Here is a 13,231-nt window from a genome sequence, read left to right as displayed (position 1 = left end):
AATAATTTGGTGTATCAGCACAGCGACATAATGGCACATTAATACAGCTACTGGCGCATACAAGGGCTGATTGAAAAGTAAGATGTGGCAATGCTGTGCTGGTTCTTTTTCCCCCCTCCCCCCAATTCTTTATTGATTTCAATACTTACAATAAGTGTAACAATAAATACAAAATTTTATGCTCAAATATCACACTTAATATTCTTGTAATATCCATTTCAGAATTGAATCCCCCTCCCCCCTTATCAATTACCATGTCCTTACATAAAATATCTATTATCAGCCCATATTAATTATTCAAAATTCATTAACCTATCATCCCCCCACCTCCCCCCTCCTGGATGTGCATATTTAAAGAGGAAAACAGTATTTAAACGTCACAATATTTTGCTAATGGCTCCCAAATCTCCTGAAACCTCTTAAAATTCCCTTTCTGAATGGCCAATGTCCTTTCCATTTTATACATATGATACAATGAGTTCCACCAAAAACTATAATTAAGTCTTTTCCAATTCTTCCAATTGCTTGTAATTTGTTGTATGGCGACTCCTGTCATTATTAACAAAAGCCCGTTGTTCTTAGATGATATTTGGCTTTTAGCCCTCATAATCATGCCAAATAATATAGTATCATAAGACAATGCCACTGGATTTTCCAACAAACAATTAATTTGGCCCCATATTGATTTCCAAAATGCCAAAATCTTTATTCATTTTTAAAACTTATGATAAGTGTTTCAGCAAATAAAAACATTTTTAATTTAGATACAACACTTAATATTCTGCAATAATCCAGTTTAGAATTTATCTCCCCCCCTCCTCCCTATTCCATAACAATCTTTGAACACAGAAAAACATATAATAATTTCCATCCCCATCTTCCTTACAATTAAATACCCCTGCTGTGTACCTATTACCCTTTCCATTTTATATATATGACATAAAGAATTCCACCAGAAACTATAATTCAATCTAAGAACATAAGAACATAAGCAATGCCTCTTCTGGGTCAGACCTGAGGTCCATCATGCCCAGCAGTCCGCTTACGTGGCTGCCCAACAGGTCCAGGACCTGAGCAGTAATCCTCTATCTATACCCCTCTATCCCTTTTTCCAGTCCTTTCTTGAACCCCAGTACCATACTCTGCCCTATTACGCCCTCTGGAAGTGCATTCCAGGTGTCCAGCACTCGTTGGGTAAAGAAGAACTTCCTAGCATTCGTTTTGAATCTGTCTCCTTTCAACTTTTCCGAGTGTCCTCTTGTTCTTTTATTTTTCGAAAGTTTGAAGAATCTATTCCAATTCTTTGTAATCTGTAATGCTGTGCTGGTTCACCGTTTCTGAACCTGCAGTTGGGACTGCCGTAGTCTTCGTTGCTGGATCACAGTGAGAGGAAGAACTTTGTATGTTTCATCAGGGCAGATGAGGAAGACGTGTCTGTGAGAGTACGCCAGTGGTATGTGATTGAATTTTGTGTAAAACTTGGAAAGAGTGGCAATGAAAATTTTGAAACGCAAGGCAAGTATACACTGTACAATGGTGAAACAATTAGCCTCAGCTGCAGCACTAAAGAGATGTCGCAAAATAGTCTACTGCACATCTTTGAATTGCTGCAAAAAAAATGTTTTGAATGTGAAGGACACTACTTTGAAAGAGAAAAATGTTCAGATCCTGTGGAGTCATCCAATTCTAAAGGAATACAAAAAAGTCTCATTACTTTTCAATCAGCCTTCGTAGATGGTATCTGTGCTTCGCACAACATCCATGTTGCCTATAAAAATATTTTTACAATAAATGACTCCTTTCAAACACCTGAGAACAAGCTTTAGGAACAGCTTTCCTTATTTGTCTTTCGTTCCTATCCAAATTGTATTTCTAACCCTATTTCCTTTTGTCTCCCGTCTGTCTGTCTCTTTTATCCCTTTTTACTATGCCAATTATTAGTTGATGTTTCTTTGTATTTTGTTTTCTTTTTGTAAGTATTAATGGTATTGTTAATGGTATTTTTATTATGTTCATGCTCTTTTTTATATATATTGTAAACTCGCTTAGAAATTAGATAAACGATTAAATCAAATTTTAATAAAACCTTGAAACCTTTTTTTATCTGTTCAGCAGAGCAAAAAGAACAAAACTGAGATGGGGGGGTCGCTGCGTAAGGGAAAAACTGTGTCATGCTCAGAACTAAAGAATGGTAGCAAAACCCGAAAGTGAACGGGAGATGAAAAATCACAGGAAAAACAAGAACTCCCAAACCCCAAGAAATAGAACTGGATAAGGGGGAGAGACAAGTCCAAGAAGAGTAAATCTGCTCTAAGAACAACCAAATAATAGAAATTCGGTGATTGGGAGAGCCCTCAGTCACACAGCCTCCCACTGGAAACTCCCAGAAGTAATGGCTGTCATTGGCTTACACCCAGAAGGATGTTAACTGTGAAACATCCCCGGGCTCTCTCCGTGTGAATTAAGTGATGAAAGTGCACGCAAATAGTGCTGAGTGTGAAAAACTATAAATAACAAATCAAAAAACACACTTTACACTTCAATAAAATTGTCTCTACCCCTTAACCAGGGGGCCAAAGTATAAATATCAAACGTCCAAATCCAACAAAGCAAAATCCAATTGGATAAGGGGTAGAGACAATTTTATTGAATTGTAGAGTGTGTTTTTTGATTTGTTATTTATATTTTTTCACACTCAGCACTATTTGCGTGCACTTTCATCACTTAATTCACACGGAGAGAGCCCGGGGATGTTTCGCAGTTAACACCCTTCTGGGTGTAAGCCAGTGACAGCCATTGCTTCTGGGAGTTTCCTGTGGGAGGCTATGCGACTGAGGGCTCTCCCAATCACCGAATTTCTATTATTTGGTTGTTCTTAGAGCAGATTTACTATTCTTGGACTTGTCTCTCCCCCTTATCCAGTTCTATTTCTTGGGGTTTGGGAGTTCAGAACTAAAGAATGACCTATAAGAACATAAGAATTGCCGCTATAACACTCAAACCAGCAAATCTTGAAAAGGAAACCAGCAGAAGATAATATAAATCAGGGATCTCAAAGTCCCTCCTTGAGGGCTGCAATCCAGTTGGGTTTTCAGGGTTTCCCCAATGAATATGCATTGAAAGCAACGCATGCACATAGATCTCATGCATACTCATTGGGGAAATCCTGAAAACCCGACTGAATTGCGGCCCTCAAGGAGGGACTTTGAGATCCCTGATATAAAGGCACTTATCTCAAATCTGGAGAGACGGATTTGAGTGAATTCTCTATCTCTGCAACACGCCAGTAAAGCGGACAAGGCTACATCTGTGGCAACACATACAAGTTTCTTCGTTTTCAAGCAGCAAAGATTTCTTATTACCAACGTTTTAAGAATGAGCGATATTCGTAAAATCCCCCGAGGAAGCCGATAGGTGAAACGGTCAGAGCCACCATTGGGATTTGAGATAAGTGCCTTTATGTTATCTTTTGTACACCAAAAGAGGGTTTTTCGACCAGTGATACTACCCTTGCCCCCATTGTGCCCTTGAACCAAGCCATGAGCTTAGGGCACGGGGACATTTGAGGTCTTTTCCCCTTTACAGATAATATTCATGACTTATATGCTCTGTGTTTACTTTGGTAAATTGTTCAGTTTTTGCTTTCACTTCGGTTTAGTGGTATCTGTTAGAAGTAGAACATACTGCTCTGTTATGCACACAGGCCTTTTGTATAAAGAGGCTTTCTCAAAAATATATTCTTCAGCTCAAGTAACATAGTAGCTAAAAGTGTTCACATTACCTCATGAGAGGTCATGTTAGTGGAAGGTATCTTGTACACGAGATCATTGCTAGGATTATGTTGGGGTCCTCCCTGCAGGGGTAGCATTACTTCAGAAGAACTTGATTCCATGAAAGGATTCCACGCAGCCCATCGGATCATATGCATGTAAGCTGGTGTAGGTAAAGAACTTGTAGACTGTATCTAAGAATAAAAACATATAGAGGTAATAAATGTTCACTGTTGATGTTTTCATGCGATGCGGGTTTCTTAAGGTAAGTCTCTGAGATTTACAAATTGTTCACAATGATTGCAGCACAAACGTAGAGGTGCCTACTTTTAAAACTATTAAAAGCTGGTGGTATATTTGGTTTTTAAGTAGTATTATATCCCGGTGTTTAAAAGAAATTTAACATTTCTGTATTAGTTCAGGTAAATATATATTAAGTATGGAAATTGAATACAATACCATACAAAATTGGCTAGAGTTTCAAGAAGAGTAGACAAAATGCAAACCATAATTGTCCATTATTTAGCTTTTTAATAGTGCAGTGTTTCCCAAACTGTGTGCCATGGTGCCCTAGGGCACTATGGTGAACTCACAGGGGTGCCACAGAGAAGACACAAATGAGCTGCCAGTCTGGCACCTCACCTCCCTTCCTCCAGCAGAAAACCTCTCTCCCTCATGCTTACAATCTTCGAGCCGTTGGCAACTTAAACTCGTTGCTTTCAATAACCCGGAAGCTTTACCTCAGGTTGAAGCAGAGGGAAAAGCTTCCAGGGCCACCAAAGCATCCTCCCAGTCCTTAGTTTCTGGGGCTTCTCTTCATCCCAGACAAACTCCGATCTAGTGCATCATTAAATCTAACCCTGTAATCATCCAAAGATGTTATATTAGTTAGAATGCAGGTATCTTTTTCTAGTGCAAGAACTGAGAGGGACATAATCAAAACCGATTTGGACATAGGGTGCTAGTTGCCCAAAGTCAGCAGTGGGAAAATGTCCATTCTCGAAAAGTATATCTAAAATGTTGGGGTTTTTTTTTTTTTTTTGAAAATCATTTTTATTATTAGTAAGTCAACAAGAGAAACAAACAGACCACAGAAGAAAAATAAGCAAACAATGGCAATTAGGGAAAGAGAATAACAAGCCGCACCAATAAAGGAATATACAACATGACACTGCAGAACTGTCCAAGAAACAAAAACAGTCAGTCTCTCATGTCGGCTCCACCATTTTCGTTTCCCCATAAAACAGGACATCCCCCTCCCCCCCAATACCAACCGGAGAGAGAAAGCACGCCCACCAGACAACAACACCCATACAAGCAAGCACACTCAATCCAAAAACACACTGCAGACACACTCCCCCCTCCCTATCCCCTCCCCCATCCCATTCCGAGAGACCAGAGGCAACTGCAAAAACACCCTCCATAAGGCCAGGTATGGGCTTATGGGAGGAGTCTTTGTGCAGCAGATGTAGGGGGGCCCCTGGGACTAGACTGCATTCCTTTTTAGAATGTCCTGAATTGTCTATCTGGGACTCCTCTTTTGCGCAGCTTCAACTGGTCTTGCAACGTGATATTGAATGGGACTACAGAACATTGCTCCTTGGGGATCAGATCCTGTTGGAGGACCAGGGCTTCACGATACCTCAGCGGTGCTTCATATACCTGACTCTACTGGGGGTGGGGGTGGGGGTTAATCATCTATTTGAACGTCCAGGTGTTTGATCGGCCAGACCGCCAGTACGTCTATCTTTATACCACATTCTCGACCAAAAATTTGCCCAAGTCCCAAACACCCAGAACAAGACCATTTGGACATGGGAGGGTGTCAGCATTGTGATGGACTGGCCACCCAGACGTGACAACAGAGAAGTGGGGCACCTTACAAGGCACTGCTGTGAACTTCACAAAAAGGTTGCCACATAAACATCTCACCAGAACTCCCTTATAGGTTACGGTGATCCCCCAGAACACTCCCAAAACCCACTATACCCACCTGTCTACAACCTCAACAGCCCTTATGGCTGCAGGTGGCACCTAAATGGCAGTAGAGTAGGGTTTGGAGGGGAGGGGTTGGTGGGCACACATGTTCCACCATAAATGTAGTGATCAAAGTAGCTAATTGGCCTGGGTCCTCCTTTCTACGGTTCACTACCCCTCCCCTAAGGCTATTAGGCTTTCCTATACTAGGTGCTGATGTTTTGGAGATATGCTTTTATTCTGATCTTTGCAGGGGTGTGAGGAGGAGTCAGTGAACATTGGGGGAGGGTGCGAGGGTCTTTACTTTGTCTCTGAAGTGGTTATCTGGTCACTTTGGATACTTTTTGGGCACTGATACCTATTTTTACATCATATAAGTCTTAACATATAAGTTCCATATAGGAAGTCTCATAAAACCTTTGATTATCCCTGCAGGACGACTAAGTCTAGGTTGGTCCACATCCCGCCCTAACCACTCCTCCAGATACACCCTTTTTAGCTCTGGGCGCACAGCGGCATTCAGAGGCCTAAAAAGTCCCTGGATACATCCAAAAAATAGGTTGGATTATCGGCACTTGGACGACCCGTCTTTTAGGTCATCCAAGTGCCGACTTGGACGGGTTTTTAGATGTGTTTACGTTTCAATTATGAGCCCCTGAGTCTTTAGAATGATTCGCCAGAAGAAATAAAAACCATTAAAAGTTTATCCTCCTTTTCGTCAACTACCGAAGACTTAGATTTTTAAACAGTGTTTTGGATAATATAGAGGAAGTTGAGGAGGTGGAGTAGGAGTACCGTGTTTGGTTTTCAGGAAGAAACGGTTTTGTGTTTCATTTTAGTAGGGTTTTAATCTGTACTGTAGTTTTATGGCAAAGATGCATAACATAAACTTGAATATTAAATTCAATTAAATCACCTGCCTTGTCTTCCCACTATGCCTTTGGTATCATCTTCCCTTCCTTCCTGTCCTCCTCAATCAATTATTCCCTTATTCCTAAACCACCTCCTGACATAATCATCTTCCCTTTCCTAACAAATCCCAATCACAGTTTAATAATGTTACTTTCCTTTCTTCTCCCTCCCCCTCCCCTGGCATTCATTTAGATCCTAGGCTCATGGCGCCACTAGGGTTTAGCAATGCCAAAGCCTTAGCAGGACATGAGAATTGGATATAAATTGGTTTTGTAGTGGGTGCTGGATCTCACACTAATCTTCAGTTTTCACGTTCTAACCCAAATAATTCAAACTAAATACCAGGATGTGCAGGAAAACAAATATCCCATTCTGTGAATAAACATTTTGGGTTTGGCTCAATATTTATTAGCTATAAAAACCTGGCATTTCCTTTGCAGTGGGAGGCCATTATTTTGTCACAACTGCTGTTCTATTACTGCCTCTCAATTTTTAAAACATTAAGATCCCCACTTTGAAATATATGTATGGTAGACAAAGCTATAATTGGCAGATGTCCTGATGCTGGATCCTTTTTGAAACAGTTGGCTTTGAAATACAGTATTTGTGTGTTATTGAAGAACATCATTTAATGTATGGAATTCTTGCAACTCCTATGGAAGAACTGATTTTTGTTCAGGTTAGAACAGGAGTGGGGCAACTCCGGTCCTTGAGGACAGGAATCCAGTCGGGTTTTCAGGATTTCCCCAATGAATATGCATTGAAAGCAGTGCATGCAAATAGATCTCATGCATATTCATTGGGGAAATCCTGACAACCCGACTGGATTCTGGTCCTCGAGGGCCGGAGATGCCCACCCCTGGGTTTGGAGTCATTAGCACTGGCCAAGGAGCACCTGAACTTGTTAGATCTCAGAAGCTAAGCAGGGTCTGGAGGGCTGATTGTCAGAAAGTTCGATTAAGAAATCTTTTAAAAGGTTTAGTTTAACTAGTTATTTACTATACCACCTTCCCTTAAGAGTAATGCAGAAAATATAAAGAACGTAACACCACACAATAAAAACCAGTTAAGTAAGCACTTAAGAGAAAAATGTAAAACATGGCAATCAGTTCAGGATAAGGAACTTAAAAGTAGTATTAAATTTACATCTGAGAAGCAAATATGGAAAACCAATGGGTCATGGAACAAATGCACATAGAATCAAGGCTTCTCAGGAGCAAACACTATTCCACTAGAAGGAGTGGAGGAGAAGCTACCATGTTTCCCCCAAAATTAGACCTATCCCGATAATAAGCCCTAGCATGATTTTTAAAGATGCTCCTAACATAAGGTCTACTCCAAAAATAAGCCCTAGTTAAGATCAACCCCCCGATCCCCCCTCCCGAATGTCTCCGACACTCCCTGACTCCATCCCTGACACTAGTGCTGCCTGATTTGCTGAAAAAAAATTGGGCTCGTCAATTCCGTAACCCTCACCCCTGCTGCTTTAGGAGGCCTCGGAGCGGAGATAGTCTCACGGTGGAAGGGTTGGGGATGCACAAGGGGATGGGTGAGAGGGGAAGAATGATGCTATATATGGGGGGGGAGAAAGTAAAGAGGAAGAATTGGGGTAGAGGAGAGGAAGGGAGAGATGATTGTTGTAAATGAAAAAAAATAAGACATCCCCGAAAATAAGCCCTAGTGCGTTTTTTGGACCCAAAATTAATATAAGACTGTAGTAGTTAGAACAACAGTAGTAGTTAGAACAACAGGATGAGAATTAGGAAAACAAATGTTTTAATTCTCCAGATACTTGTAACCTCCACAGCCAAAGATACAAACTTAGGGCCCTTTATTAGTACAGGATTCATGTCTGCAGTAAATTTATTTCTGCGCATTCCCTGCTGCAGCAAAGTAAAGTTGGTTTTGCTGTCTTTTAAAGGGCCATGCCATGCCATAATACTACCACTAGGGGCTGTAATGCCATTTGGGAAGCTGCAGCTACCAAAGAGTGAATAGGGGTCTCACCAGCCCCCTCCCCCTCCACTAGAATGGGAGGAACCTTGGTAGGTACTGGGGAGGCCTGACTTTTACAAGGGTGAATGAGCATCATCTGTATAATCAAAGGTATTTGGGAGTGGAATGGGAAAGTTTAGGTAACTGACACCTTTCAGGAAAGCTGGGGAATCAGGGATTATTTTAGGGGCAAAGAGGACAAATTTTTTTTTTTTTTTTTTTTTACCAAGCTGGACTTTCTAAATTTGCTCCCCAAGAGCATCTGCTTGCACATAAGCAGGTTAGCATTCTGAGGTGAACAAGAAGGAGAAATTAGTTCTTTACTGCTAATTTTCTTTCCTTTAGTCCCACAAGGCCAATCCAGAACCTTTGCTATTTTTCAGGAAGTAACTTCAGAGGCAGAGCCAAGGCCGCCGTAAGCAACAGGTTAGAGATGCTGCTTGTGCTGGCGAAGTTAGAGGTACGGAAGAAGAGAAGGCACACACGCCTGTGGGGGTGGAGCAGGAAGGAATGGGAGGAGGAGAGGTGCAAACGTCCCCACCAAGACTGCACCAGGTGCAGACCGTTCCCCCACACACACCTTCCCACTACACCACTACAAGACAGCCTCCCACTGCGGGCGGCCGATGGGCAGACCACAAAACAAGACTGAGGTGATTGAAGATAGCTGGGTGGAAGGTACGACACCTGCTTAGACAGACCTTCTAGATTTTTCTCAACTGGTTTGTATTGCTGCCTTTGGATGAAGCCTTGTGTGACTGAGTCATTATGCTTGTCAATGAAGTAAAGGAAGAAAGCACCAAAACTGGCTCATAATCCAAGACCTACTATAGTGAGGTAATACATGATGTCAACAGTAGGTCTTGGATTATGAGTCAGTTTTGGTTTATTTTCGTACACATCCAGGAAAGGGTGGGTGGGGGCTATTTCTGTCCTAATTTGGCTTTTGAGTATGTCCACCTTGGGTAGGAGGATATTTTTAATCTGAATAGGATAAGGTTATTGGGATAGTCTATGTTTCTGTGTTTTATTGGGTTGGTTATGCATATTTGTAAGTTGAATGTGCTTTTATTAACTTATTATATGATATATATTTTGAGATATATTTTGATATACAGTGGTGCCTCACACAACGAACTTAATTCGTTCCAGGAGCAAGTTTGTTATGCGAAAAGTTCGTTATGTGAAACGCGTTTTCCCATAACAATACATGTTAAAAAAAATAATTCGTTCTGCAGCATAAAATATGCTAAGATGACATAAAAAAAGATAAATTTGTCAAAATGGTGAAAATGGTGGTCTTGCTGAGGCCAAACTCTTTGACGAGGTCACACTGTTTTACCCCACATTCACTCCTTCTAATTATTTCCCGTTTCATTTCAACAGAAATCACCTTCCTGCTTTTTTTAGAAGCCATGATATATAAAAAATATTGAGTTTATCTTAAAAGGACGACTGTATACAGTGAGAGAGGGCAGTTAAGCGCAGTGACTAACGACTGCCTGCAGTGCCTGCGCGGAAGGATGCAATACATCGGCAGCTCGGGCGACTTTGTTGTGTGAAACGAAGTTCGTTGTGTGAAACGAAGTTCGTTGTGTGAAACGCGTTGTGTGAAACGAAGTTCGTTGTGTGAAACGAAGTTCGTTGTGTGAAACGCGTTGTGTGAAACGAAGTTCGTTGTGTGAAACGAAGTTCATTGTATGAATCAAGACATGAAGTTCGTTGTGTGCAGCGTTCGCTGTGCGAGGCGTTCGTTATGCGAGGCACCACTGTATATTAACTTATATGATATATATTTTGAAATTTAGAAAATCAATAAAGAATTTAAAAAAAAGGAAGAAAGCAGCAAAGAACAGTAAGAAGAAAATAAACAAACCGAAGACAGAACATATAGGCTCTGATCAACAAGTCAGCCTGAAAATTGCTTTTTGTTTCTTTTGAACAACATAAAAGGCTTGCTTTAATTTAGCCTCACATCGGAAACGTTCTGAACTTTTCAATATACAATGCTGAACAGGGGACTTTCATGAGATCTATTTTCCTTTATCAAAGAACCTATTTCCCCCGTTTGTATTGTACTGTGTTCCCAAACGTCTTATTAACCACATTTAAAGAAATGGCGCCTGTGGTGATTTACACAAAGCCTGCTCACTCATGGGGCTTACAATTATTTTATTTGGTCGCTCGGTCTATACATATTTGTCAACACAAATATGAATCAGAATATTTTCCAGAGAAGAAAATGCGTCTTTTTCATAATGATGTTGATTGCAGCATTTTAGTCACACTTAGACTGCATTCCATTTAACACAATCCAAGCAGTTTACAAGGTATTCTCTTGTTTCTTTCTAAATATCTTCTCAATCTTATTTTCAGCCTTTTCCTTTACCTACAAAAGGGGCCTGAGTTACTGAGTGTGAAATCCTTATTTTTGGTCAGGAAGTGAATAGGTTCCCTGAAATAGTTCCACTACCCATCTTAGAAAGATGGTATTTCTCCAGATGAAGCCGTATTCCTACTGGAGCTTTTTTATTTTTTCTAAGTTCTCATTCAGGGAAATACATTCACTTTTTTGGACTATTTTTTTAAAAGAATGCCAAAAAACAAAAGGAATTGACCCCGAAATATCCACAAAGAAGAAAATCCAGAGAAAACCCAAAAAAACTCTGTGGAGTGACGATGTTCCTAAACGTAAAAACTGACATGCACATCTTTAAAGAATAGCAACTAAGGCCCAAATTCACTAACCTTACCAATCGTGTCCCGACCAGTTTGGGACCCTGACCCGATTCACTAACCTTCCTCCTGATCCGATCCGCGCATGCAAATGAGGGGAAATGGCATGCAAAGTAGGAAGGCGGCGATTCACTAAACAAAATCAGGAACACCGACTGGGCTGGCCGATGAAAAAAGAAGCGACTGCTGGGGACCAGTCACTCACATCCTTTCCGACTGTCCTGCTCTCTGCCGCCCTTCCCTGCAGTGCGAGCCTGTGGTTTTAGCCTGCAGGTTTAAAGTGGGGCTGCACTACGGTGTGTTCAGACAGAACAGAGCATGGCGTGAGGAGCCCCGTGGGTTAAAACCATAGCAGAAGCCATGGGAGCAAGGCTTTTAATCACTCCCATGGGCTCGCGAGTAACCGGCAACCAAAAAGGTTTAGGAATAGAAAATTACATCCTCCCCCCACCCTGACCTTCAGCCCTTCCTTCCTTCCACTGGCTGCCATTTGAATCAAGAGTCCTTTTTAAATTTGCATGCTTCTGCTACAAATCGGTAAATGGCTCTTCACCAAGCTACATCAATTCCCACTTTAACCTCTATCACATAAACAAGAAATCCCGTAGAACTCAACTGTTTGCCTTCCCCTCGCTAAAACTCTGTCACCTTAAAAGATTCATAGACAAAACCTTCGCCTACCAAGCAGCCAAGCTCAACCCATGGCTGGCCCAAATGATACTCGAGGCCCCCTCCTACCTCGACTTCAGAAAATCACTCAAAACTTACTTATTCAGCAAACAAGACCCCTAACGGCCCCACCCATGCATATTAACACTTCGCCCCCCACTTCCTCCCCCCCGCTCTCCTCCCCCCTCAAAATAGCTTATCTCTTCCCTATCTTCAACAAGCTCCCTCTATCTTCTGTCAATTTCGGTTATACTTGTTACATATTTGATAATTTGTTTGTAAATCTGCGTGCAAACGTAGATCCTAATCTAACTGATGTAAACCGCCTAGAACTCGCCAGGTATGGCGGTATATAAAAATAAAATTATTATTATTCCTTTTGGGCTAGATTGTTTCCTTTGACTCAAGTGTGTTGTTCCAAAGCACCTTCCCCCTTTCCTTCCTCACTTGTGCAGAGAGCAAGCACATGCGCAGACCATCTACAGGCAAAGAAGATGGTCTGCGCATGCGTCAGGATCACTATGCAGGATCGCTCTAGGGCAGGGGTGTCCAATGTCGGTCCTCGAGGGCCGCAATCCAGTCGGGTTTTCAGGATTTCCCCAATGAATATGCATGAGATCTATTAGCATACAATGAAAGCAGTGCATGCAAATAGACCTCATGTATATTCATTGGGGAAATCCTGAAAATCCGACTGGACTGCGGCCCTCGAGGACCGACATTGGACACCCCTGCTCTAGGGTCACTGTGGGGCGTACCTCCAATCACTGCAATTTGAATGAGGAGGCTTGGCGAATTGGTCGTGCTCCGATCGCTGCAATTTGCATGAGGAGGCTTGGTGAATCGGTCGCCCGGGAAGACTCGGCCATGGATCAGATCGCTTAGGTTAGTTTAGTGAATCTAGCCCTAAAAGATATGTATGCAAATTTTTATTATCGCCAATGATTGTTAGCATCTAATTATCAGTGCTAATTGCCTTGTTATACAATTAAATTGCACATGTGCAATTTTTAGCATCATATATAGAATTAGGGGGATATCGTTCTTTCGGTTTTTCCTTTTTTCCTTTATTTATTGTAAAATACTTTGAATTTCAGTGCCCAACCATTACGTTTTCTGATGTCAATTTATTTGGATGCATTTATGCAAAAAGTTTATAAATAAAAAAAATT

The 13,231-nt window shown here is 41.4% G+C and overlaps 1 protein-coding gene across 7 annotated transcripts in view; it reads right to left on the bottom strand.

The window, feature by feature from the left end:
• Nucleotides 1-13,231, bottom strand: part of NPHP4 (nephrocystin 4) — a 145,983-nt gene that overhangs the window by 82,245 nt on the left and 50,507 nt on the right. For 6 of the 7 annotated variants that reach the window (XM_033921887.1, XM_033921888.1, XM_033921889.1 and 3 more), the window contains one exon: nucleotides 3,782-3,964. The exons of the other annotated variant lie outside the window; for it this stretch is intronic. In XM_033921887.1, coding sequence (XP_033777778.1) covers nucleotides 3,782-3,964 — 183 coding nt within the window. The remainder of the gene's footprint in view (nucleotides 1-3,781; nucleotides 3,965-13,231) is intronic. 7 annotated transcript variants of the gene reach the window in all.

Source organism: Geotrypetes seraphini, chromosome 15 (assembly GCF_902459505.1).
Source record: "Geotrypetes seraphini chromosome 15, aGeoSer1.1, whole genome shotgun sequence".
Taxonomy (NCBI): domain Eukaryota; kingdom Metazoa; phylum Chordata; class Amphibia; order Gymnophiona; family Dermophiidae; genus Geotrypetes; species Geotrypetes seraphini.
The sequence above is the reverse complement of the archived record's forward strand: the minus strand, read 5'-3'. Positions and strand labels throughout refer to the sequence as shown.